The sequence below is a fragment of the Dendropsophus ebraccatus genome, chromosome 1, assembly GCF_027789765.1.
Source record: "Dendropsophus ebraccatus isolate aDenEbr1 chromosome 1, aDenEbr1.pat, whole genome shotgun sequence".
NCBI classification, from domain to species: domain Eukaryota; kingdom Metazoa; phylum Chordata; class Amphibia; order Anura; family Hylidae; genus Dendropsophus; species Dendropsophus ebraccatus.
This window is the reverse complement of record NC_091454.1, coordinates 166,785,540-166,810,765: the sequence shown is the minus strand read 5'-3', so window position 1 is coordinate 166,810,765 and position 25,226 is coordinate 166,785,540. Positions and strand designations below refer to the sequence as shown.

Sequence of the window (25,226 nt, the reverse complement as noted above, 5' to 3'; positions counted from 1 at the left end):
TATGTCTTGAACTCTGAAAAAATCAAGTTGTCATATTTGTAATACATGTAATAGGAGGACGGACACTTTCCTGCAGTGAAAGTCCTTGTAAAAGTCTCTGTGGGATTTGCTCTCCAGGGAAAAACACACGTTGTAATCTCTGTGTCTCCCTCCTTCTCTCACACTTCCCTCCATTCCCCCAGTTGGCAGCGTTACCTATAACAACCAAAGCTCCACTTTTTTTTAAAGGGGTTTTCATATCTCTTTAGGCTATGTTCACACTATGTAAGAGACCGGCCGTTCCGTGACCTGGCCGGGTCACGGAACGGCCGGTCTCTGCAAAGATCATCCCGGCCGGTACTGCAGTAACGGCCGGATGATCTTTATGGCCGTAGTGTGCTGATGCGGGTGCATCAGCGTGCGCCTGCATCAGAACTCCCCATAGGACACCGCTTGCTCGCTTCATTGTGTGAACTGACAGGGTTTCCTACCGCCGCAGAAAACTGACATATCAGTTCTATGCGATGCCGCACGGAATCCCGGCCGGAGCGTATACAATGTGTATACGCTCCGGCTGGGATCCCATAGAACAATAGGCTATGTTCCCCTCCACACAAAGTACGGCCGTTGTTGTCGATGGCAACAACGGCTGTCCTTTACGTAGTGTGAACATAGCCTTAAAATGTATGGGCTTTGTTTATTTGGGAAGACAATTTTCCTGTGCTTTAGTTGTTAGGACACACACAAGCTTGTTAGCCCCTATCCTGTGGATAGGAAATAACGATTGACAATGGGAATGCCATTTTAAAGAGATTTTCCAGGACTTTATTTTGTACTAGTATCTGATTGTGGTGGTCCATCACCAAGCACCCCTGCCTGTGATTCCTGTGCTAGAACTCCACTGCCTACATACACATCAGATGGCGCTGGAAGGCGACAGCCCTGTATATTGTGTCTTGGCTGTACTGGGTTATTGCAGCTCAGCTCCTGTTCACTTTAGTGGTAACACAGCACAGCCACAACACAGTGTATAGAGCTATCTGCTTCTGGCTCTGTTCTCTGTATGTGTGGGCCAAGTGGCTCTGGCAAACAGATATCAGAACCTCAAAGATGAGATATTGTTTGAGGTTCAGGCACTGTATGTATATTGTAAATTCCGCCTTTGTGCAAGTATATGTGACATGTTAATTTATGAACTTCATTGTATGCACCTGTAAAGCTGACCATACACACTGTAATAACTTGCTTAATCCCATGTATGGCTGAGACAGTATTGCAATGTCCAGCAGCTTTTGCATTAGGAATTCTCAAGGGTGGAAAATAATGATTGATTAAGGTGCCTGTGCCACTTGTGGCTGTGGCTGATCACATGACTTCTGGAATAGAACAGGCTCTATTAAAATGAATTCTTCTTTCGCCTCCATAATGCATTCATCCAAGTCTGAAGCACTCCCTCTAGTGTTCACTTTGAATTTTGCAGGAAGAAAAAAAAAAAATTTCTTGCCAAATGTTTTGTCATCATGCATAGTAGAATCGTGTCACTCATTTGTTTCTTGTTGGGTTTAGTAATGTCTGTTTTACACACACAGACAGCATTGATCCATAGCAGGTTGGTGTACGTAAAAACACATTAGGACTATTTTTATACACCGTCTTTTAGCCTATTGGTATGTATTATTTTTTTTTTTGCGTGCAGGAGAAAATCAATGTTTCCAAAGAACCCACATGAACACAGGGAGAACATACAAATTACATGAAGAGGTCATCCTTAGATTTGAGCCCAGAGCTATAGAGCGACAATGCAGCCCATACAGAGCCTATAGTTATGAGCAAACCACCCACTCTGTGTTCTTCACAGTCTGTATCCTAAAATCAATTAAGTCGTCCCTTGTTCTAGTAGTAAACAAAGGTTAAGCCATGCCCCTTTTCTCCACATACCATGCCCCATTTCAAATAAGCCACACCCAGTGACAGACAAGGCATGTCTTTTTGTTCTTTTTTTGGCATACTATCCATAATAAATCTGTCTCTGTGTCCACAGTTCTGACACATTTGCACCCAGAATTCTGATGCAACAACCTGAGTAAATCTGGGCAATCCTGACGCTAACTTTTCTTGTGCCTTTGCCATTCTGTTTTATTGTTAGGTTTATACCAGTGTGCACTTTCTTAGCATTTTTTTATCCCATTGTTATAGGTGTAAGTATTAGTGCTAGCCTATCATATGGCTGATGTATATTGTATTAGAATTCATGAAGCTCATACTGAATTACGGTTAAGAAATACTAAAAAAGTACATAATATATAGAATTTATTCTAAATGTTACTGAATCATGTGCTTCTCTTCAGAATGTGAGTTTTTATTTACTTTATTTTTTATTGTTTTGCAGCAAGTTTACATGACGGGGAAATCGATAACTTTGTAGAAGGTAAAAGCTGTGGCGCTATTCTTTTTGTTTTATGACCTTATCGTCTTACAGTTCTGCTGTGTGAAGTGACAGGAGTAATCTGTAACAGAGTCCCCATTTCCTTTCCAGTTATTAGTTTACAGGTCTATGAAGCCATGATAGAACAACTGAAATACAAGAAACTTGATCACTGTTTTGGTTTTATTTTGTATTTTTTGGTCTCATCTTTTACATGTATTACAGTGGGGGAAAAAAGTATTTAGTCAGTCACCAATAGTGCAAGTTCTCCCACTTAAAAAGATGAGAAACGTCTGTTATTTACATCATATGTAGACCTCAACTATGAGAGACAAAATGAGAAAACAAATCCCGAAAATCACATTGTCTGATTGTGGTCACCTACAAACAATCAAGATTTCTGGATCTCACAGACCTGTAACTTCTTCTTTTAGAGTCTCCTCTTTCCTCCACTCATTACCTGTAGTAATGGCACCTGTTTAAACTTGTTATCAGTATAAAAAGACACCTGTGCACACCCTCAAACAGTGAGACTCCAAACTCCACTATGGTGAAGACCAAAGAGCTGTCAAAGGACACCAGAAACAAAATTGTAGCCCTGCACCAGGCTGGGAAGACTGAATCTGCAATAGGCAACAAGCTTGGAGGGAAGAAATCAACTGTGGGAGCAATAATTAGAAAATGGAAGACATACAAGACCACTGATGATCTCCCTCGATCTGGGGCTCCACTCAAAATCTCACCCCGTGGGGTCAAAATGATCACAAGAACGGTGAGCAAAAATCCCAGAACCACGCGGGGGGACCTAGTGAATGAACTGCAGAGAGCTGGGACCAATGTAACAAAGCCTACCATACTACGCCGCCAGGGACTCAGATCCTGCAGTGCCAGACGTGTCCCACTGCTTAAGCCAGTACATGTCCGGGCCCGTCGGAAGTTTGCTAGAGATCATTTGGATGATCCAGAAGAGTATTGGGAGAATGTCCTATGGTCTGATGAAACCAAAGTGGAACTGTTTGGTAGAAACACAACTTGTCGTGTTTGGAGGAAAAAGAATACTGAGTTGCATCCATCAAACACCATACCAACTATAAATCATGGGGGTGGAAACATCATGCTTTGGGGCTGTTTCTCTGCAAAGGGGCCAGGACGACTGATCCGGGTACATGAAAGAATGAATGGGGCCATGTATCGTGAAATTTTGAGTGCAAACCTCCTTCCATCAGCAAGGGCATTGAAGATGAAACGTGGCTGGGTCTTTCAACATGTCAATGATCCAAAGCACACCGCCAGGGCAACGAAGGAGGGGCTTCATAAGAAGCATTTCAAGGTCCTGGAGTGGCCTGACCAGTCTCCAGATCTCAACCCTATAGAAAACCTTTGGAGGGAGTTGAAAGTCCGTGTTGCCAAGCGACAGCCCCAAAACATCACTGCTCTAGAGGAGATCTGCATGGAGGAATGGGCCAACATATCAACAACCGTGTGTGCCAACCTTGTGAAAACTTACAGAAAACATTTGACCTCTGTCATTGCCAACAAAGGATATATAACAAAGTATTGAGATGAAATTTTGTTACTGACCAAATATTTTCCACCATAATTTGCAAATAAATTCTCACAAAATCAGACAATGTGATTTTCTGGATTTGTTTTCTCATTTTGTCTCCCATATTTGAGATCTACATATGGTGTCAATTACAGACGCCTCTCATCTTTTTAAGTGGTGGAACTTGCACTATTGGTGACTGACTAAATACTTTTTTTTCCCCACTGTATATTTCTCGGATACCTGTATGTCACTGTGCTATTACATGGCATTAAAATGTTGATAGGGCCTTCAAATGGGCCCTGCATGTGATTCCTGTGCTTCCTATAAAAGTATATACTTGTGACAGGGGCCAATGTGAAGAACGGCTAAAATAATGTCTGTATTCAGCCCAGCTGAGACATAGCTATGGCTAACAACACTTTTTTTTTTTTCTTTCCTTTGCAGTTTTTTCATTTCCAAATTCATTGACGGAAGAGAATATGCTGAATGTTTCTAAGCCACTGCCCAAACAGCTCTGGGAAGCCAAAAAGGTGCGGTACTCTATAGATTCACTATCCGTTCTTTCATCGGTAGATGGGTGTACTTTATGTTTAGACATTGGGTGGTAGTAAAGGATATGTTTATTTTTGACCATCAGCTTAATAGTTTGCTGTATAAAGATGACTAGTATAATATAAACTGTAAATACATGTCTTTCTTATATCTAGAACTAATCCCTGGTAGCATCCTGTATAATAGACTAGCACAGTATTATTAATTTTGTATGCTTCAGAGCTTAAATCTTCCAGTGATTCTGGCTGTCTGTACAGAACTTGACCTATTGAAATGCTTTTTGAAAAGCATTCACACGTGCAGTATCGCAGCGGATTTTACGCAGCAAGTTCCACAGCAAAAGCACACAGTATTGCAGAGGATGTCATTCCCTATGACACTACATTTTTGTAGTGGATTTTTATTCCACTGTGTGAATGTAGCCGTTGCCCCCTTAAACCACTGCTGCCCAGTTAATACAATGCCCGTCCACGCTCCGGCCTGCTTCTCCAGCTCCCTGATGCCCCGCTCAGTCAATCAGTGACTGCGGCAGGACAGCGCATTGGCTGAGCGGGATGTCAGGAAGCTGTGAGCCAGAGAAGCAAGCGGAAGTGCTGGCATGTAATGTATTAACTGGGGCAGGGCAGAACAGTACACAGTATTGCAGCGGATTTCGCTCCGGAATTCGCAGCTTGAAATCCGCTGTGATACTGTATGTGTGAAGGCACCCTAAATCTAGATCAGCGCTAGTTTACTGAGCCTATTACACAGCTCGATAATTGTGCAGCAATGTCTGTGCAGCCCTTGCTTTAAAAGTGTAAAATAATAAAGTATATATGTTACCTCTCCACACTCCCCGGTATCCTCCTGGCCTCTCCCCACAGGCGCAACTTTAGAGCCGGTCTCTGAAGTGACTGGCTGCAGCCGTCCTGTCCCAGGCAGTGATTGGCTGAGGAGCCTGTCACTTCAGTGACCAGCTTTGAAGTTGCACCGGTGGCTGTGGGGAGAAGCCAGGAAGACACCGGGTAGCTTGAAGAGGTAACCTATACTTCATTATTTTCTTTACACAGTTATCGGCCGTAGGCCATGCATTGCTATTACGCATCATTGGCTAATCGATGTCTTTATTACACAGAGAGTGATAATCTGCCTAATCGTCCTGATTCAGCAGATTATCACTCTGTGTAATGGTGCCCTAAGAAGTTTTAACTGGGAGTTACACAGACAGCATAGCTCATGGGCTGCGCCATTTGCACAATTCCCATTATTATTAATGTGTGTGTCAGCCATCTTAGCTGTTTCTGACTTCTGACCGCAACCTGTTGCTGCTGGAGGTGTCCGGGAAGCCATATTTAGGGGTAGTTAACATTTCATACCATTCTATTTTACAACGCTGCAGTTGCTGACACAGCCAGTTACAGCTACCATCAATGTACAAAGAAAAAAATGACATTTTCTTTAATAAAATTAAATTACAAGACCTTATTAAATAAACTGTAAAAATAAGTTTGACATGTTTGTTTATAGATTTTATGAAAGTAAAATTCAGTATACTCCACACTACATTGAGGCTTTTATTATAAGCTGAGGCCACAACCCAAAGGCGATTTGGCACTGAATTCTCTATTCTTGACATACTGTACATGGTGTGAGGACAAGCTCAGCTGTTAGAGGTGCAAGTGTAGTTATGTGCTATAGTACAGATTTCAGCCAGTGATCTATAGAAAAGAAGTATGGTGTATATACTTATTTGGCATACTATTTTATTCACATCTTTGTGGTCCATTACTCTTCTGTTTCCCATGAACTCCTATAGTCCTTTCCAGTATTTACAGAACCTGTTATGTCTGATGCCCCTCCAATGTTTTCTTTCCTTTCCTATTTATAATGTATGTTTTCCATCGTTTAAAACCAGCTACTGAGAGTTGTTCTCGCATTTGCTTCTGACCCTGCAGATTTCCTGTGCTTTGATCCTAATGTCTCTATTCTGGGATTCTTCCATTTCAATCCTTGCAGAATGTAATTCATTAGTCTTGTTAGATGTCTGTTACGGGATTATTTCATTGCGTTTCTCAGTGATGCTGCTCTGTAATATGAATTTTTCTTTTATATTGTCTGTAGAAGATCGATGAGCATATAGACTATTGTAAATTGCTTTCTTTGGCCTTTTATTCCCCATGTAAAAGTAAAACACCGAACATACAATTCAGTTTCAATAAAATATTACAAAATGTCACATGTAAATATGTTTTCAGTTCACAAACTATTAAAATAAATTTGTAATGTGGAGTTTCACATGTGGAGACCTCCCTTTGTATCAGACATTTGCCTCACAGTTGTGTTAAAGTGGCTGACAGGTCTTCTTGTATAGCTAAATCAGCTTAGTGTAGACATGTCTTACTATCCTGTTTTTGTGTAATGTTCTGTCTTTACTAAACTTGAGTTTGTCTTTCTTCTCCCATTACCTATATTAGGTCCAGTCCATGACATCTCGTCCTCGATCCTGTGAAGTCCCAGGCATCAAGTATGTACTGAAACAAACCACATCAATGACACTGAATATTGTTAAAATATTAAATCTCTTTATACTATATCCACACATCCAATTCATGTTAATGGATCCCTGTAAACCTTGGCATGGCAGCTCAATCTGACATGCATGGAGAGATGCAACAGCACTTTGATGAAGCCCGACAAATATCATGCACAGTTCGCATTCTTATTAATGGGTTTTATGCACAATACTTGCTGGACATCTGATCTGTTCTTTCAGTCGTCTTGCCACAACAGACCTCAAATCAGTTGGGCTGGGTATGCATGGTCAAACCCCTTGAAACCTGTGGCATGCCCTATATGTCATTTTGGCTGTGTCTTGTCTTGCAGCTCAGCCCCATGCATGTAACTACACCCCTTCTAAAGCAATGATACATTTTCCAGAAAAAAAAAATGGTTACGAACGTCCTTAAACATGTTTTTTGTCCTTTTAATGTCCATCTTATCTTTGTAAACTGAAAGGGATTTTAACATTTATTTTATTATCTGTGTACACTATTAATGCTTATGTGAGTGGTCATGTTATTTATTGTAGTTTTGAAAATGTTTAAATAAATTCTTCTAAAAAAAATTATTTAATTGATATTTTACCCCTTTCAGAGTTTTTCCGTCTTCAGATCCCAATGCTGGCCTCTCACATTTCCAGGGGAACCTCAACACTGGTGGATCACTGCCAGATCTTACAAATCTTCATTTCCCCTCTCCGCTACCAACACCATTGGACCCAGATGATACAGCGTATGCCAATATGGGTGCAGAGAATTGCACAGGCGGGCTTCCTGCTGCTATGACTCATCTGGGCATTAGTGGATCTCCAGGTCAGTAGTATTAAATATTGTGCTTTACATTGACAAGCCTCAAGAAAGGAAAAAAATAATAATTATGTATTTCTCACAAAACATTATATTTCTGTATGTCATGTTTTATTGTATGTATAATAGATAAAAAAGAAAATTTATTATGTAAAAATATTAACCGGTCATCAGCCAAATGTATATCACTTAATGTGTTATAGGGTTATTTTAGTGCCCTTAATGCTCTTATGGAGCTCCTGAGATCCAATTTATGGTCCACAGCCATTTTTCATTCTCTCCATTTGAGGGGGTGGGACCAGAGTTGGACCATTTGCCAGAAGTAACCACATCGGACTTCTTTTCCCTTACTCCTCTGGCCAAGAAGCACCTGCTCCTTTTTGCTATGCAATGACATGCTGGAGAAAGTGCACCAGACCGAAAAGGCCATCACTATTCTTCTTTTTTTTTTTTTTTTTTTTTTTTTACATTACATTAATATAAATGGATGCAGAGGGTATTAATGAACTGGTTTATGAACAGCAAGAGCATCATTGCAGGCAGTAGTTAAAATTTAATCATACAAAGGAAGAAGGTGGTATTGATGTACTGGCTTTGCAAGGTGCTATGTGTGCAGATGGCAAAACAGCAACAGCACCACTGCAGGGCTAAAGAATTACTGTAATTAAAAATAAAAATAAAAAAAACTTTCAACATGTCTGCATGACGTGTAAAGTTTTGGTCAATTGGGTTTGGACTGCTGAGACCCTCTCCCAGAACTCCAAATGTAGACAGGTGAAGCATGCGGCAGTGTGCTTTAATCCCCAGCTCTTTGCTCACTCAGGGATTGAACCGCACAGCTTCGTCTCTCTCCAACCTATATTTAAGATGAGATGGGAGCCCTAGCAGTGAGACCCTGACCCTTTCTGCATGGAATTTCAAACGTTTTTAGAAATGATAGTAATACTTGCTGTGCTCTAAGCAGTGTATTGCTGCTGATGGTAATAAGCTACACAAAAGACACCTGCCCAGAACTTTCTAGGGGAACCTTTCCGGCACAGTGTGGGATCTCTGAAAAAGACAGCTTTAACTTCCTTTCTGCTCATAGCACTAGCAAAGCCTTACACCACCCCCTGTGTTCCATTTTGTTCTGTTTCTAGATATAGGCTGAGCCTAACATTAAGCTGTTAACTGGAAATTCAGTGGAAGTGAGAAACTTTAGTGGGTGAAACTGTAGACTTCTTTTTAGGGCACAACTAAGCATTCAAGATTTCTCCTGATACCAGATGCTCACAAGTTGTGTGAAATGTTAGTGTCCACTTAAGCTTTGTAGTATCTAGTATAGCATACCTATTATAAACCTTGTGTGCTGAGCTATAGCAGCACAAGGGGGTGAGCCAGAAATAATAATAATTAAAGAAAAAAAGCCTCATGGAAAGCCTTGCCTTTCTTCAATAGGGTCTTTGTGCCACACAGCCCACTCTCTGACTTCAATATGCAAGTGTTCAAGTTCCACCAAGAAGTTCTTGATAATACTGCTATTATATGCCAGTGAATAGGGACTTGTGTTTGGCAAAGTCAGATCTGTCTAATTCCTATCTTCTTTAAAGCCGCTTACTCTACAGATTTCTTTGGGACTTCAGACTTGCATGAGAAACCGTAAAGAGATCACTTTATTGGTATTATTATTAGTTTGTAGCTTGTAACAGGTGCATAAATATGTAATAAAACAATTGTTCTATATTTATTTGTATATTCTGATACTTAATGTTATGACTGAGAAGAGACTGACTTCTACTCTGCAATTTTGATCACACTTCTTGCTTTCAAGTGTTTTCTCACAGCCCTGGCAATGAGCCCACTATTTCCGGATGTTTACCCCTGATGTATTTCCTGGATGGCTGCATGGCATTGTGCAAGGCCTGTGGCACTGAGAAGAGTTTTTTTTTTTTTCTTTTAGGTTTATTGATTATTTAATTCTTTCAATACAGGTTTGCAGAACACTCGTAGTAATCCATCCATACAAGCAACGCTCAACAATAGTTCCATGGCTTCTCCTGTAAACAACCATGGACCCCCGGCTGGCCGCTCTAACCCATCACTTCACCCGTCTCTCCGCCTGGCATCCCTCAGCAACCCTTCTCTTTCAACAGCCACACTTGGCAGTTCTCCAAGGCGAAGGCATACTCCTGTCAGCCCACTAACCTTGACTCCAGGCAGTGAGTCAAATCGATGTATTAGCGGGCAGTTTTCTCCCACCAGCCCATTGAATATTCCACCTAATTCACAGGTAAGACACCACCTACACAGCTACTTCTAATATTCACTATTACATAGGCTCAGGACCCCCATTACTATGATCAGTGTAAACCCTAAAATGAAGTGTTGTTAAGGATATATTTTACTTTGAGACCATATGACATAGCATGGAAAATGGATGAGCCACTAACAAATGTTTGTCATGTAACTGTGCATACTGAACTGTATATTTTAGTCACTGCATCCATTTATTTTTCTAGGGCTTAAGTATGGACAGGAGCCCACTCTCTCTTCCGCCACTAGAACCTCCTCCACCTTATCCTTTATACCAAGATCAGTCTCCTCACTCACTTCAGCATACACCGCAACATATGCACGAATCTACAGAGTCTCCAAACTTTCAGCCTCCTTCACCTGTACCATGTCCTCCTTTGGACTTAAATTTGGCTAATGTGAGTACAGTTCTAGGGTGGTATCTCCAGCTATTTATATTCTTTTCTTTTCATAGAATTGTGTACACTGCTGGTATCATACTCTTTGTTCATAGGTCCATTAGACTGACATTGTAAAAATTCTAAAGCAAATGCACCACCTCATGGCCTGTAATAAGATTTCCGTACCATGCTGTCAGCGCCACTGCAGTCAACCGGCTGGTGTGGAGCTTTTTTTGAATCTGCCACCTGGTTCCCAATATATTTGCCTGTAATGCTGCGTTTACATGGAGCAATAATTCGCCCAATCGAACGATGAACAATTTCAAAATAATGTGTTTTTTTTTATAACAATCAGTGTTTGGAAAAATCATTATTGCGATCGTTTTAAGATCGCTTAAGCCCATCTCACACATAGGGTGAATCGGTGAAAGACTGTTTACACGAAGCGATCTGCGAATTTTTAGCGAATGACCAACGACGATGTGAGAACATGTTGAAAGATCAAAATGAATAATTTCTCGCTCGTCGCTTGATCATTCGCTGTGTTTACACAAGCCGGTTATCGCTCAAATGTTATTGTTAAAATCCGAATGATAATCGTTCCGTGTAAACGCACCATTATCCAATATGCTAATCAGGGCTGTTGTGCACTGGAGGTCAGCCTGGTGCAAGCAATATAAAGATCTCTCCTCTCTCCCCGTCATCAGAGCAGGCATACCCCAGGGTGGTATGTAAATCTTATTACCGGCCATGAAGTGGTACATTCGCTTTAAAGTAATAGAAGCTAATAAAAATTGTAGACTATGAACACTGAATTGTTCAGGTGTAAGACCCCAGAGGGGTCGTGTTAGAAGGTAGTTTATATCAGGTGTACAGCACAGGGATCCACTGGCACGAGGCATCTTTGTGTTGTGAAATGATGAGGAAAGGAAAAGGAAAGGGCACAGTAGCATAGGTGTTACAGTTTATTTCAGCACTTTAGTGGGTGTACACACTAGTATCGGATCACTGTTAAAGGTTAGTGGTGACTTATAGTATGGTTTAGCTATTGAATCATTGCTGCCATATAACACTAGGAGTTAATCTTCAAAACCTATTAATCTGTCTGATGCCTATATGTATGACTAGAGTATGCTCTTAAAGGAATTATATTTATCTTTATTGCTTTCTGCATTATCTAACATTTACGTCATGTGTGGCCTTTTTATTTTTTTCCTTTAGAGCACCCTTAGCGGCTTCTTCTCAGATCCCTTCTTTGATCAGCAACAGCCCATGAGACAGGGGAAGTGCCTGTGGCAGCAGGTGAGTCTTACTGCTGCATGTTCTCCATATTTAATTTCAATAAACTTTGTAGCTGGAGGGGTAACTTCATGCAGAAGCCCAGAGCCACATATGTAGCCAAGGCTGCTGGTTGGAAAACATTATGGCTAGTTACATCTTATTCTATTTTCTGTCAAAATTTCCATGTTTATGTTACAACAATCTGTAATGTAGGGACGCACCAAATAGAAAAAAAAAAGTGTGATTGTGTGGGTCCAGCTGCCGGGGCAGCCCCAGTAGTGTCAAGTATGTGGTATACTGAATATACTGTAGGAATGGTGAGGTAGCCTTTAGTGTACTTGCCATTTAAAGGACAAGTGCCATGAAAAACTTTTTTCCAGTAATTGAAGCACATTACAAAGTTATATAACTGTGTAATATGCTTCAATCACCTATCTGCCTCCCTTCACTGTCTTTTCCCCCCTCCATCCCCCACCAGGAAGTGTCTTAACTCACACAGACCTAATGACTGTCGTCACCGTCACCAGGCAGTTCCTTCTAGGATGAGTCATCAGCAGGAGGGCTGCTCTAGGTCCTGTTACAGCAGCCCCCCCTCCCCAGTCCAAGTGATGGCTTGCAGTTGTTCAGCCAATGGGAGCTGAGCAAGCTGAGTCACCTGACAAGGCAGGGGAGGGGGGGGGACGCTGCTGTAACAGGAGAAGGAGCTGAGAGAAGAGCTTGGTGATGGTGACCACAGTAATTAGGTCTGTGTGAGTTAGGACACTTCCTGGTGGGGGGTGGAGGGGGGAAAAGACAGTGAAGGGAGGCAGATAGGTGATTGAAGCATATTACAGAGTTATATAACTTTGTAATGTGCTTCAATTACTGGGAAAAAGTTTTTCATGGCACTTGTCCTTTAATGTCTGGGAGCTGATTGAGATAGTCTGATCACTAATCTTGGCAATTTCTGGCAGCTCTTATATCCATTAAATGGATTGCAAGTGTACATGTGTGACACCATTCCTAAGGGAGACTTACGGGCCCTATTACACGGAGCGATTGTCTGCCAAATCAGGCCGGTTGGGGCAGATATCACTCTGTGTAATAAAAACAGCGAAGAGTCGATCATCTGCCAATCGTTGTCTTTCAATACTTAAAAAAATCAATGGTTGCCGACAGCGCATGACTACGTGTAATAGTGATGTGTTGCTGGCAGCTGATGACACTGTAAGGAAAATAATAAACATTAAACTTGCCTGTCCACGCTCCCGGTCTCCTGCTGTCCTTTTCACCGTTTTCAGCCAATCACTTGCCACAGCACTGTCCCCTCTTGGTCAGTGATTGCCTGAGCAGACTGTCACTTAAGAGACGGGCTCAGAAGCTTCAGCAGCTGCTGCGAAAAGGAGGGGAAAGGCAGCAGGACATTGGGGAGTCCCGGACAGGTAAGTAACAACTTTATTATTTTCTTCTAAAAGCAAGGTCTGCAACGATGTCGGTGCAGCCCTTGCCGCGTGATAATTAAGCCGTGTAATACTCTGTAAGCAAGCACAAATTTAGTAGATTGATGCTTGCTTACACTACGCATCAGCCCTTAGAATCCTGTTCTTAAAGGGGTTATCCAGCGCTACAAAAACATGGCCACTTTCCCCCTACGGTTGTCTCCAGTTTGGGTGGGGTTTTGAAACTCAGTTCCATTGAAGTAAATGGAGCTTAATTGCAAACCGCACCTGAACTGGAGACAACAGTAGGGGGAAAAGTGGCCATGTTTTTGTAGCGCTGGATAACCCTTTTAAGATTGTTGATAGGTCCAAGCAGTCCTCCCCGCAGTAATGTACTTTTGTTCAATACTGTGGATAGGGGATAAGTGTTACTGTTTGGACAACCCCTTTAATAATGCCAGCAATGCTAGTTCTGAAGTATCAAATTCAATCTACTTTCCAAAATAAAATCTTGTTTCGATAAAACTCCTCCCTAAATCATTTTAACATTGTGAATACGACAGTACATGTCCTGGTTTTGCAGAGACAGAGTGTGTGGGTCATTTACTGACAATTTTTATATCACTTATTGCACCGTGGGTTAGAAGCAACAAGATCTACTTGCTTTTCATATTTCTACACTGTCTCTGACCAACTAGCCAGAGCTGGCCGTGTCAGGCAATGCAGGAACACCCCTCCAGCTGGCTAGTCATACAAGTCTACTAAGGATAGCAGATTAATGACACAGCACAGAGCTATGAGAAAATGTGTTCCAGAATAATGATTTTACAGGGAACACAAGTATTCTAAGACAGATGGGTCTGTAATGTACCGGTGAAAGTGGTAGACAATACTTGTATTGCATTAAATGTAAGCACAGATGTAGTAACTACTTGCAGTGAGTGGGTTGAAATATTTGTGTTTCTTTTCAGCAAGAACAGTATGACATGTATGGGAGTCCTACCAGTTCCCTTCCCAACAATAATTTCTTCGATCCCAACATGAACCTCCAGTACTCTCAGGCAGCCATGATGGGACTAGGAGGGAGCCATGGAAATCTTCAAGACCCTTTTCAGCTAAGGACAAGCTACTTGTATTCCAATTGTGGTGGGAGCGTTCCAAACATTATCCTAACAGGTCAGCTTCACAATGATTAAAATAACCAATAGTAGATGAAAATGGAACTTGCTTGTAAAGACGAGTAATCACATATTTAAGGCTTCATTCACAAATTCTTATTTTCTTAAAGGGGGTTATCCGGAGAGAATGAAAGGTCCTACCTGTTCTGCTCTCCGGTGCTCCTCTTTCGGGTTGTCTCGGATGATGACTTCCAAGACAAGGGGGCAGGTGCACGATCTTGCGGCAACATCATAAACATTGGGCAGCTATTGAGCATTGCCCACAACATGCTTACGCCTTACTTTAATCTCCTGAAGTTACCATCCAAGACTGTCAGAGGGAGAAAGTGGAGCGCTGAAGAGCAGAACCAGTAGGAACTTTTCTGCATTCCAGATAACCCCTTTAACAAACTTTCAGAGGGACTTATATTGTCTGATTACAATTTTAATGTATACTAACCACATGTAGGGTATTTGCATGAAATGTGAATTAGGTTGGCTACCATTGAACCAACTTTTATGCCTGGCATTTTCTCTTTTTAGATGACTCAAACAACAGCTTATCAAAGGACATTGGCAATGCAGTGGCAGGAGTTTCCGAGCTGGGCTTTGATACAGATAATACATTTCAGTTGGATGATGAGCTGAAACTTGGACCTTTGAGCTTGGATAATCTAAGTATGTTAAGTGACCCTGAAATGGTCCTGCCAGACCCTACCATAGAGGACACCTTCCGTTCTGACAAGCTGTGATCCAGACTTTCTTTTGGAGCATTGACTGCTTCAGTCTTTTCATCGAAGAACAGAGAAGAAATCCTGTTCTGGCTGCAACTGAGAACAAATTGCTTTGTTCCAGGCTTGTTCACTATTATCTGGATACTGAGCAGTAATTACTTAAGGATTTTTGACATCTGAATGTCTGGTCAAGTAGAAATACTAAAATACTGCTTTAACCCAAGCCAGTAATTCTTGTCTTGTAGATAAGCACACAAGATTCTCTGTGAAATGTTCCCTGTATAAGAACTGCCTTTCTGCTTTTTTGTATGGTGATGCACCATTGCCTTACAGTTTTCTACCCTTTCATGCTCGCAGCCGTCAGCAGAATTTATTTCACTCTGCTGAAATGACGAAGGATTAAAACGTTAAAAAAAAAAAAAGCAAAAACATTTTCTAAATGGGTAAAACCAGTGATACAAATGCAGACTATGCTGGAGATTCCATGTTGTACAGTCTGGAACCACTGACCTCAAGATTTGCTGATGGATATTTGTCACTTGTAAATGTTCATCCTGCTTTGAACTTTTTGCCAAACTTAAGTAAGATCTGGTCTAAATGGTAACAAATCCTACATGTAGTGAGCTAATAATGCAATAGTGCCTTAGTCCTAGATGCTTTGGGTATCGATTCCTGATACACAGTGTATGCTCCTCTTGTTTGCTGCCCCATTTATTTCTTTATTTTAAGCTTTCGAGGCTTGTCTAGTCACCGGATTCAATGTTCACTCTGAGGCATTTTATTCCTAGTAAACTGAAAAAACAAATATGCATAAAGCCCAGGGAGTATTCAGGCTTTTTTTAATAGACTTTGTTAAATTTTAAAACGATACCCACGAACAAGCACATTTTTGGGCTAGCTTTACTATGCAGCCCTATGGAGTCCTCGAAAACATGGATACAGCCATAGCTCATGTTTTCCAGGACATTATAGGGCTGCATCCAACTTCATCAGCCACCGGTATTCAAATGCCGAGTGATCTAACTTGAGCTGCTGTCATCTCTAATGGACACGCTGGCACACCATGAAAATGCAGGTGTTTGGATTGAAATCTTGGGAATCTGGATGCAGCACCTTGAATACTTTATCAGGTTTCTCAAACTATTCCTGAACATCTTTTGCAATCTTTCAGCTGAAAGAGGCTACCACAAAGGTCATTCTGATACTTTCACTTGCCCAACTTTTAGCTTCTAAAGGTGGCTATACACCTTCAATAACTGAAGCTGGAACGATTGTTTGCCCTTTAGTATCTCTTTTGGCCACTGCTTATCTCTCTCAGAACAAAGGGGTTGGGAGGTGATTTTCCATCATGCCCAACCCTTGTCTCCACCGAGACATCTGTCGGTGGCCGATCGGCAGAGTCGCGTACACATTTATACGTGTCTGGAGAATACAGCCAACAAAAGTACAGGGTGTATGGGGACTTTAACTCATCAGCTCTAAGAATAAAAGCTGTTTTTTTGCATTTGTGTTTGAGAAAACACATTGGAAAAAAAAGTGCATTTTTTAGATTGGGCTTGGTAACCAGCAGCTGTCAAAACTTGATTTAGCACCAGTCGTTCTTTATTATAAACATTCTGCTGAAGCTTGGTAATACTGATCACACTGCAGCCCAGATAGGTAGTATAGGTTCTGAGTGGTGTGATAGTTGTTCAGGCATGGTTTGAGGAATGGCAGTTCAAGGTGTTGGCTGGGCAGTTCCCCAGATATCACTTATATCAAGCATCTGTGGATGTGCTGCTCCCATAGAGGCCACAACTTGGAACCTACATTGGCTGCTAATGTCTTATTCCAGATACCACAGGACACCTTCAGATTTTTTTTAAATTATTGTTAAAAACCTATCGCCCATAGATGGGGTTGAATCACAAATGCATGGGAAGTATAGCTTTACATGTTAGCAATTCACGTAATTTGGTGAGCAACATGCAGGGATGTGGAGTCTGTAGGCAAATGTAATGACTCGGGCTCAGTGGTGAAAGGCCAATGATTAGTCTCAGGCATTGTAATGAAGGGCCTTGAGGCAGCTTGAAGATTTCTAGTATATGGGACAGGAAAGAACACAGTTGAAGTGAGAACCCATTTTCTATCACTACTAAAACACCCTGATTGTTTTTTTTTTTTTTTTTTATCCCTAAGGGCCCTAGATTAATAGAACATAAAATATATATATTTTATATACATATAACATTTCTAAACTTCCAGAACCTCCGATTTTAGCGTGCACTATGTGGGGTATGTAGCAGATCCAGGAGTAATGTACTTTTTGGGGGGCAGTTTTCCAACTATTTATATAAAACTCCTTTCACTGGGAAGAGTCTGCTTACAGTTGCTGGTGCACTTATTCTTACAGTTAAAACTCTGAATTGGACCGAGAAGCGAGAAGTACAATATAAACCTATAATTTGGACTTGGAATTGCTTTAGAATTCATTTTATTTCAATTTTTTAAGGAAAAAATACCCTTTTCAAAAACTGTACCTAATATAAACAATGCAAACTGTTTATTGCACTATCAATTGTAATCAAACATTACACAAATCATCTGACCACTGTATCTAATAATGGACTTCATTATAGAAACAGAATATGAATTGTCACATTAATTTATAGTAATAAACATCATTGTCTCGAGGGCTATGGGCTGTGCCTGCATCTTGCTGAGCAGGACTTGAAGCATTATGTCAGGTGTGCTCATCTTTGTCTGTGACCGTGAGATACCAGCCCTCGTGACAGTGGTGTGTAAGGGTTTATGTACACTGCCGAAACTACAGCTGGTGTTCTCTTGAGGTCTTGGTAGAGCAGTAGGAAGCTTTTCCAACTAGAGATAAGCATGTTATTTCTGCTTATTTCTATTCCGCACGTTTTCTGGATTCAGTTTGGTTTGGCAAAAAGTATATAGAAGAAATGTGACCATGTAAATCCACCCTTAGGCCCCGTTTCCACTGAGCAAAACTAGCGGAATTCCGCTAGTTTTGCTCAGTGGGAACGGGGCCTTAGGGTCCTGTTACAAGGACGGACTATGGCCCGATCATTTTAGTAAATGATTGCCCCTTATTTACTGGACCTATGAGACAACCCGATAATCGGGCAGTAAGGGCTGCATGGACATTGTTAGCAATGTTCATGCAGCCCTTGCCAAAACACCTGATACCTTACCTCTCCCCACTCTCGGTCCCACTCCCGGTCTTCTCTCCTATGCTCCACAGCTTCTCGGCGGCAGCAGCGGCTGAGCAGCCTGTCGGTCGACAAACCGCTCAGACAGGGCAGTCGCCACGACTGGAAAGCTGCAGAGCACAGGAGAAAAGACTGGTAGTGGGGAGAGGCTAGGTATCAGGTGTTTAGGCAATTGTCAGTCGTCAGCCATGCATTGCTATTACACGTAGCAATGTGCGGTCGGCGCCCAACAGTTTTAGTCCCAGACCTAAACCAACGATCAGCTGATGATCGTTTCATCGGCTGATCGTTGTCTCTATTACACGGAGCAATAATTGGCCCGATGTAATAGGGCCCTTAAATTTTATGGTACTTTCACACATCCCATACGCACTGCAGGTTTTATGCTGTGTAAATCGATATAAAAAAAAAGTTGAACGCAGCATCAAATTCACAGCAGATACAATATGTGTGACTGTACCCTTAATGTCCTGAAATATGATGTCTTTACATCAACTATTAAGGTATACTTACTACATTGTTGTATATAAAATATATCATTAAGATGAGGCCTGATCAGAAGAAATTTTCATTATGCAGAAATATGAGCATACGTCTTGGCTAAACATTACGGTGCCCCATGAATTTATTTAGATGAAGAGAATTGTACAAGGTTACCTGCCATGTCATGAGAACCCACCAAAGCTGCGGCATATCACTATGGTTTTAGTATGGGGGTCTTTGCTATGACCATGCAGTCCACTTCTTTTAGGCCACGTTCACACAACATAGTTTTTCAATAAATAACGGCTGTTGTTGCAGTTTGCAACAACAGACGCTATTTATTTTGAATATTAAATGACATTATTTCCTATGGAATCCCGGCCAGAGTGTATGCACTCCGTCCAGGATTCCATGCGGCCACACTTAAATCTGACATGTCAATTTTGTGTGGACGCTATTCATTGACTAGCGGCCGCACGAAATTGATGCTGCAGACAATGGGAAGTGCGGCCCCAGCCGCACTTTATATAGTCTGCAATGGTTAATTGGAACTCGGGAACACCCAAATGTGCCCTTATTTCAATTCTAAAGAAGTGAAGTTCATCTGGCTAGTACTGCAATATCGGCCAGGGTGAACTTTACAGAATGTCTGCTGTCTTACAGCGTGTGAACTCAGCCTTAGGGTGCCTTTACACAGACAGATTTATCTGACAGATTTTGGAAGCCAAAGCCAGGAACAGACTATAAACAGAGAACAGGTCATAAAGGAAAGACTGAGATTTCTCCTGTTTTCAAATCCATTCCTGGCTTTGGCTTCAAAAATCTGTCACATAAATCTCTGTGTCTAAAGGTACCCTTAGGCTATGTTCACACAACGTATATTTTCCTAAAACAACGGCCATGATTATTACAAAAAAATACATTACCCTGCCGTCTATGGGATCCCGGCCGGAGCATACACACATGGTATACGCTCCGGCCGGGATCCCTAGCGGCGCCGCAAACAACCGACATGTCAGTTTTCTGCGCCTGCTATTCATTGAATGGCAGCCGCAGAAAACCCTGTCAGTGCACACTGTGAAGCGAGCAGCATCGGCCGCACGCTCCATAGTGTGCAGTGGGGAGTTCTGGTACGGGCGCACACGGATGCGCCCGCATCAGAACTCTGCGGCTGCAAAGATTATATGCCAGGTACTGCAGTACCGGCCAGGATGATCTTTTCAGAGACCGGCCGTTCCATGACCCGACCGGGTCACAGAGCGTCCGGTCTCTTACGTAGTCTGCACATGGCCTAAAACTGCAAGTAGTTTTAGTGTGAGAGCTATGGCTTTCCTCATCCTTAGCTACATTATCAATATGAGAACAACAAGACATTTTACTAATTGCTCATACATTTGCATTAAAATTTTACAATCACTTAAATTTGCACAAAAATTTTATATATTTTTAATTATATAAGGAAAAAAGGTTGCACTCATTTTCCTATCACAAGTAAATTAGTATTGTGATGTATAAAAGTTAGTTTCCCCAACCTCTCAGGTTTTCTCAGCATGAAGTTTTACAGTTCCCACTTTCTTATTATCAGTAGTGCCTTAAGGGGAAAACCATGAAATAGATGTGTATATGCAGTATTGCACATTGATCCCTTTGCCATAGCGAGATTTGGCTGCTCCTGAGCAGTTGCACTGACCGTATTTCTAATTCTGAATGCCGACCCAATTGGTACCATGTGCAGAGTTAGTTCTAGTCCCTTTTTTGTATGGTCCCTATAAGTAGGAGAATGTTCAAAATGCCTTTCCTACACCACCCCACTGCTCATCTACGTGTAATGCAGCACACAGTAAGGGCTATACCACCTCCAGGGCAGGGATTCATTAACCAGACACCAGTCGTACAGCTTTTTAGCTTAAGCATTGGGTGTAGCCAAAATAGTTTTGAAGATATGCAAGACAGCTCCCAAGCCTGAAGACAGGAGATTACACCTGCAGGCCACCCAAGCTTTAAAGGATTCATTTAGAGACATTGGGGCTTTATTGCATACAATTCCCATAGCAGAGACAGTGGTGCCACAAGGATCATTTGTAATGTACAAGTCTTATATGCAGAAGTGGCTAGGTTGTGCTTTAACGGTTAATCACAAACCAGAGCCCTTTATCTATTATGCGCTGTATCGATAAAAGGGGCATGCATGCTAATAATAACTACACCTATGTCTATTAGATGTAGGATATCTTTGGAGGGGAGGGGGTTTTAAAATGAGGTGTATTTTTATGTGTGCTTGTAGGATACAATACTTCTACTGCCAACCAGTGGTTCTCTGTGTTTTTATTCTGCTTTTATATTGTTTTTATCATGTGAAGTAGATAGTCCGAAGGGGCATTGGTCTTTGCGTTTCTATATGCTTCTTAATGTCATTTGATAAGCCCATTTTCAGACACTTTCCATATGCAAGATGGCCCCTTTAGGACCAAGAACAAACTGGTCAACATCTGGGTAAAAGGGATTTCTGACTTCCTCCTCCTCGTACGCTTGGCATTGTGATGTTGTGACAAGAGAACGTGCACTTTCGGCTGCACTTATCAGATGTGTTTAAAGAGATGTTTTATTGTAGAGATTTTGTATTGTAATTAAGATTGTTTAGTCGTCAATATATGATATTGTAGTAATTTATCTTTAAAATACATTTCTGTTATTGGTAGAAGACACGTCCGCAGTCTAGCGATGAATTCAGTCATTCTTACTCTTCAGTTCTTGACGCAACAGTTATTTATGCATATGTTTTTATTATATTATTAATATAGACGTCAGGAGTTAACCAGTTCTTTGCCAAAGGGATTAAAGGGCTGTGGTATCTAGTTGTAAATAAATCAGTGAACCTTGTGCAGTGACAGCACAAGTGTAGGTTATATCATATCTCATGCACATTACTGTCCTTGACATTTTCCTGTTATGACTGTTACATTGGGCAGTTATGGCTTCCTTTGAATTACCATAATATATTGGAAGAATCCCAAAAGACCTGACTCATTGCTTATTTACCCCTTTATGTATCAGTACAGTGTAATACTGATGTGAAGTGTGGTATTTTTGCAATTTTTTTGTGTAATGGTCTGCCTGTTCTCCATTCAGTTCTTCATAAACTACATTGATTATTTTTTGTTTAGAGGAAAAATTCCATCCACATTTCGTTATATATATATATATATATATATATATATATATATATATATATATATATATATATATTATATATTATATATATAATTGTGCTGAACTCTACTGTTTAAAGTATAACAATTTCCGCAGCCCACATAGACAATAGACAGTTTCCTGTTTGGTAAATTGACGGTTGTTCAGTGCAGACTGAAGGCTATCAGAGGGGTCATTCTATTACCACACATGGAAGGTGACCCAAATACATACACACTATTCAAGAGCATATATAGAATTTATAGGACTAAAACTCAGAATAAACCCCACTGAGAGCTCCACAGAATATTCATTGTGTCTCCCTTACTGAGACAATGTGCATTCTTAACCCAACTGAGCTTATGTTTTTATCAGGGAGTCTGGAGGTATGTTTCTATACAGCTATCTCACGCATATGGGAGAGAACATCAGTTCTTCCTTCATATAACTTTGTTATATATATAATTAGATACCCCTTGGTTTTTGATCCTAAAACCACATGTTTTTGCCTGCTTTTGCTTTAAAAAAAAACCCTCCCATTGATTTCAATGGAAGAATTGGGAAAACATGTTTTTTTTTCTTACCTGGAATGGAACTGACATTTTCAAAACAATCACTTTTTCTGTACTTGATGTGATTTTTGTTTTGTCTTTATTCCTGCCCTAAATCATGTGACCACGCTATAAATGTATCTAGAATAGAGATTAGCATGCTCAAGGTTCGCTCGAGTCCAACCGAACCCGAACTTTCGGCATTTGAATAGCGGTGGCTGCTGAACTTTGATAAAGCCCTAAGGCTATGTGGAAAACATGGATATAGTCATTGGCTGTATCCATATTTTCCAGACAACCTTAGAGCTTTATCCAAATTCAGCAGCCGCCACTAATCAAATGCCGAATGATCGTGTTCGGATGGACTCGAACCCGAACCCGGTTCGCTCATCTCTAATCTAGAACAGAGATGTCAAACTCAGGCCCTCCAGCTTTAGCTTTGGCTCTCCAAGCATGATGGGAATTGTAGTTTTGAAACAGCTGGAGGGCCTGAGTTTGACACGTGTGATCTAGAATATAAACATTACCACATTTACAGCCGGTGCTTGTGAAGCACCAACAGTAGTGTACATTTAAAGAGAGATTTACCCTTAGGGTCCTATTACCAGGGCTTGTGATGGCCTGATCATTATTATAAACGAGTGCCGATCTGCTAGATCTGCGCTCGTTTACTGGGCCTATTACACGGACCGATTATTGTTTAGCAAGGGCTGCATGGACATCATTAGCGATATCCCGGCAGTCCTTGCTCAAAAATGTAATACTTTACCTATCCACGCTCCTGGTCTTCTCCTGCGCTATGTATGCATCCTGGCAGCCTGTCTGAGCTTACAGGCACTCAGCCAATCACTGGCCGGGACTGTCATGGCACGCATTGGCGGAACGCATACAGAGCGCAGGACCTGTAAAGTATTAACTATTTGGGCAATCGTCAGCCATTGACTGCACATTGCTGTTAAACGTAGTGATGCACAGTTGTCGGCCAATGATTTTAGTTCAGGGCCAAAAGAAACCGATGAACCTTTCATCACCTGATCAATGTCTATATTACAGAGAACGATTATTGGCCGAATCGGGCTGATTCAGATGATTGTCACTTTTACTGCTCCTACGTGTATTGAAGCCATTCCTGCCCAAGTAGATCAGCAGTCATTTCAGCGAAGGTTGGACGGTCACTGCACAGTTAAATCTGCTTAAAATTGACTTGTTTTAGTGCAGATTATTGTTTGTTGGTGTAACAAATAAAGGTACATGCAATGTAATGTCTGGTATTCCTGCTTTAATACAATCCTAATGTAAATGTGCCAGTTTATATTGGGAACACAGAACTGTACATGCGCAGTAATGTCCTTTTTGGCCCATGAAGAAAAGATCTAGAATTCCCATTTTATCACAGCATGGGTTTCCTTGTTTTTTTTCTCTTTACCAGTCACGCAAGTCTGCTCAGTTCACTTGGTAAGCTATAGTATGTTAACATCTGCATAGAGGCTTTAGTCAGGAGACGGGACCCAACAGACCCTATTGTCCCTCTGTGGGGTACATCTGGTGCGGATCTGGCACTTCCGTGTGATTTCTATTTATTGAGGAAACCACGATGCAGATGTGAACAGGGCCTATCTAGATGCAGGGAATGTGTCAATGCTGCTCACCTCACTAATGCCTTAATGTGCCAATAGCTTAAAGCATTGAACGTCCATTTTTATTCCTTGTACCATGCGGTATTTGTACCCCACCAATGGTAATAATAGTTCTGGTCCATTTCATCTTCTCATGTCGGAAGCAAAGTTTTCTTGGTTTCCCTCAATTTACTGTTTTTTGTTAAAATTGTACAGTGATATTTAAAATATGCAGTTCATAAACTAGTTTTTGTTTTGTAATGCATCATTTTACACCTTTCATAATTAAATTGCAGCAAAATAAAATTCTATATTTGCATCTAATGTATTTATTTTACCATTGTACAATGTACCTTTAAGGCCCTATTACAGGGAGCGATTATCTATCGAATCGGGCAGATATGTAATAAAGATCAGCTGAGGAGCAAACAGTCATTCGCTCAAAGGCTAATTGTTATCTTTCTACATGTTTATGAATCATTGGCTGCCGGCTACGCATCAATCTGTGTAATAGCTGATGTGTGGCTGATGGAGGGTTAATGGGGAACTCAAGCGGTATATAGAAAAAAGATTAAAAAACGTAGCAATGAGGCGGCACTCCAGATATAGGGAATAAAGCAAGTGCAATACGTTTCAGTTTCTCAATGAAACTTTTTTCAAGCAACACATACACACGTGAAGGAAGGGGCTGGTATTTAAAGTCCATAAGCTCAGCCCATAGTCTGTGACATCATAATTACATATCGGCATAAATAAAGTAAGTGAATTCATAACATCATATGCTGTGCATAACAATCACAGTGTAGAAAGTGTCTGATCTATAGCAGTTCATTGTAGCCCTTATAATAAATGAGAAAGTTCATCCAGAGCATCATCAAGGGTTAATGAAAAGAGGCGGTATCTCACCCAGTACAACTGAACAAGCCGCTATATCTGGAGTGCCGCCTCATCGCTACGTTGTTTGGAATTCAGCAGGAGTCAGTCTAACTCCTACAAGGGCTGTGCACCCACCGGAGCTATTGCCGCACAGTGCCGTCTACACCCTCCATTTTTTAGAAAAT

The 25,226-nt window shown here is 41.2% G+C and overlaps 1 protein-coding gene across 2 annotated transcripts in view; it reads left to right on the top strand.

Moving 5' to 3' along the window:
- CRTC3 (CREB regulated transcription coactivator 3) overlaps positions 1 to 18,091 on the top strand; it is a 79,864-nt gene extending 61,773 nt beyond the window's left edge. For both annotated transcript variants that reach the window (XM_069983815.1, XM_069983824.1), the window contains 9 exons: positions 2,369 to 2,407; positions 4,398 to 4,483; positions 6,959 to 7,008; positions 7,638 to 7,855; positions 9,820 to 10,118; positions 10,348 to 10,539; positions 11,743 to 11,823; positions 14,192 to 14,396; positions 14,921 to 18,091. In XM_069983815.1, coding sequence (XP_069839916.1) covers positions 2,369 to 2,407; positions 4,398 to 4,483; positions 6,959 to 7,008; positions 7,638 to 7,855; positions 9,820 to 10,118; positions 10,348 to 10,539; positions 11,743 to 11,823; positions 14,192 to 14,396; positions 14,921 to 15,129 — 1,379 coding nt within the window. In that variant the 3' untranslated portion in view covers positions 15,130 to 18,091. The remainder of the gene's footprint in view (positions 1 to 2,368; positions 2,408 to 4,397; positions 4,484 to 6,958; positions 7,009 to 7,637; positions 7,856 to 9,819; positions 10,119 to 10,347; positions 10,540 to 11,742; positions 11,824 to 14,191; positions 14,397 to 14,920) is intronic.
- Positions 18,092 to 25,226: the final 7,135 nt, after the last annotated feature.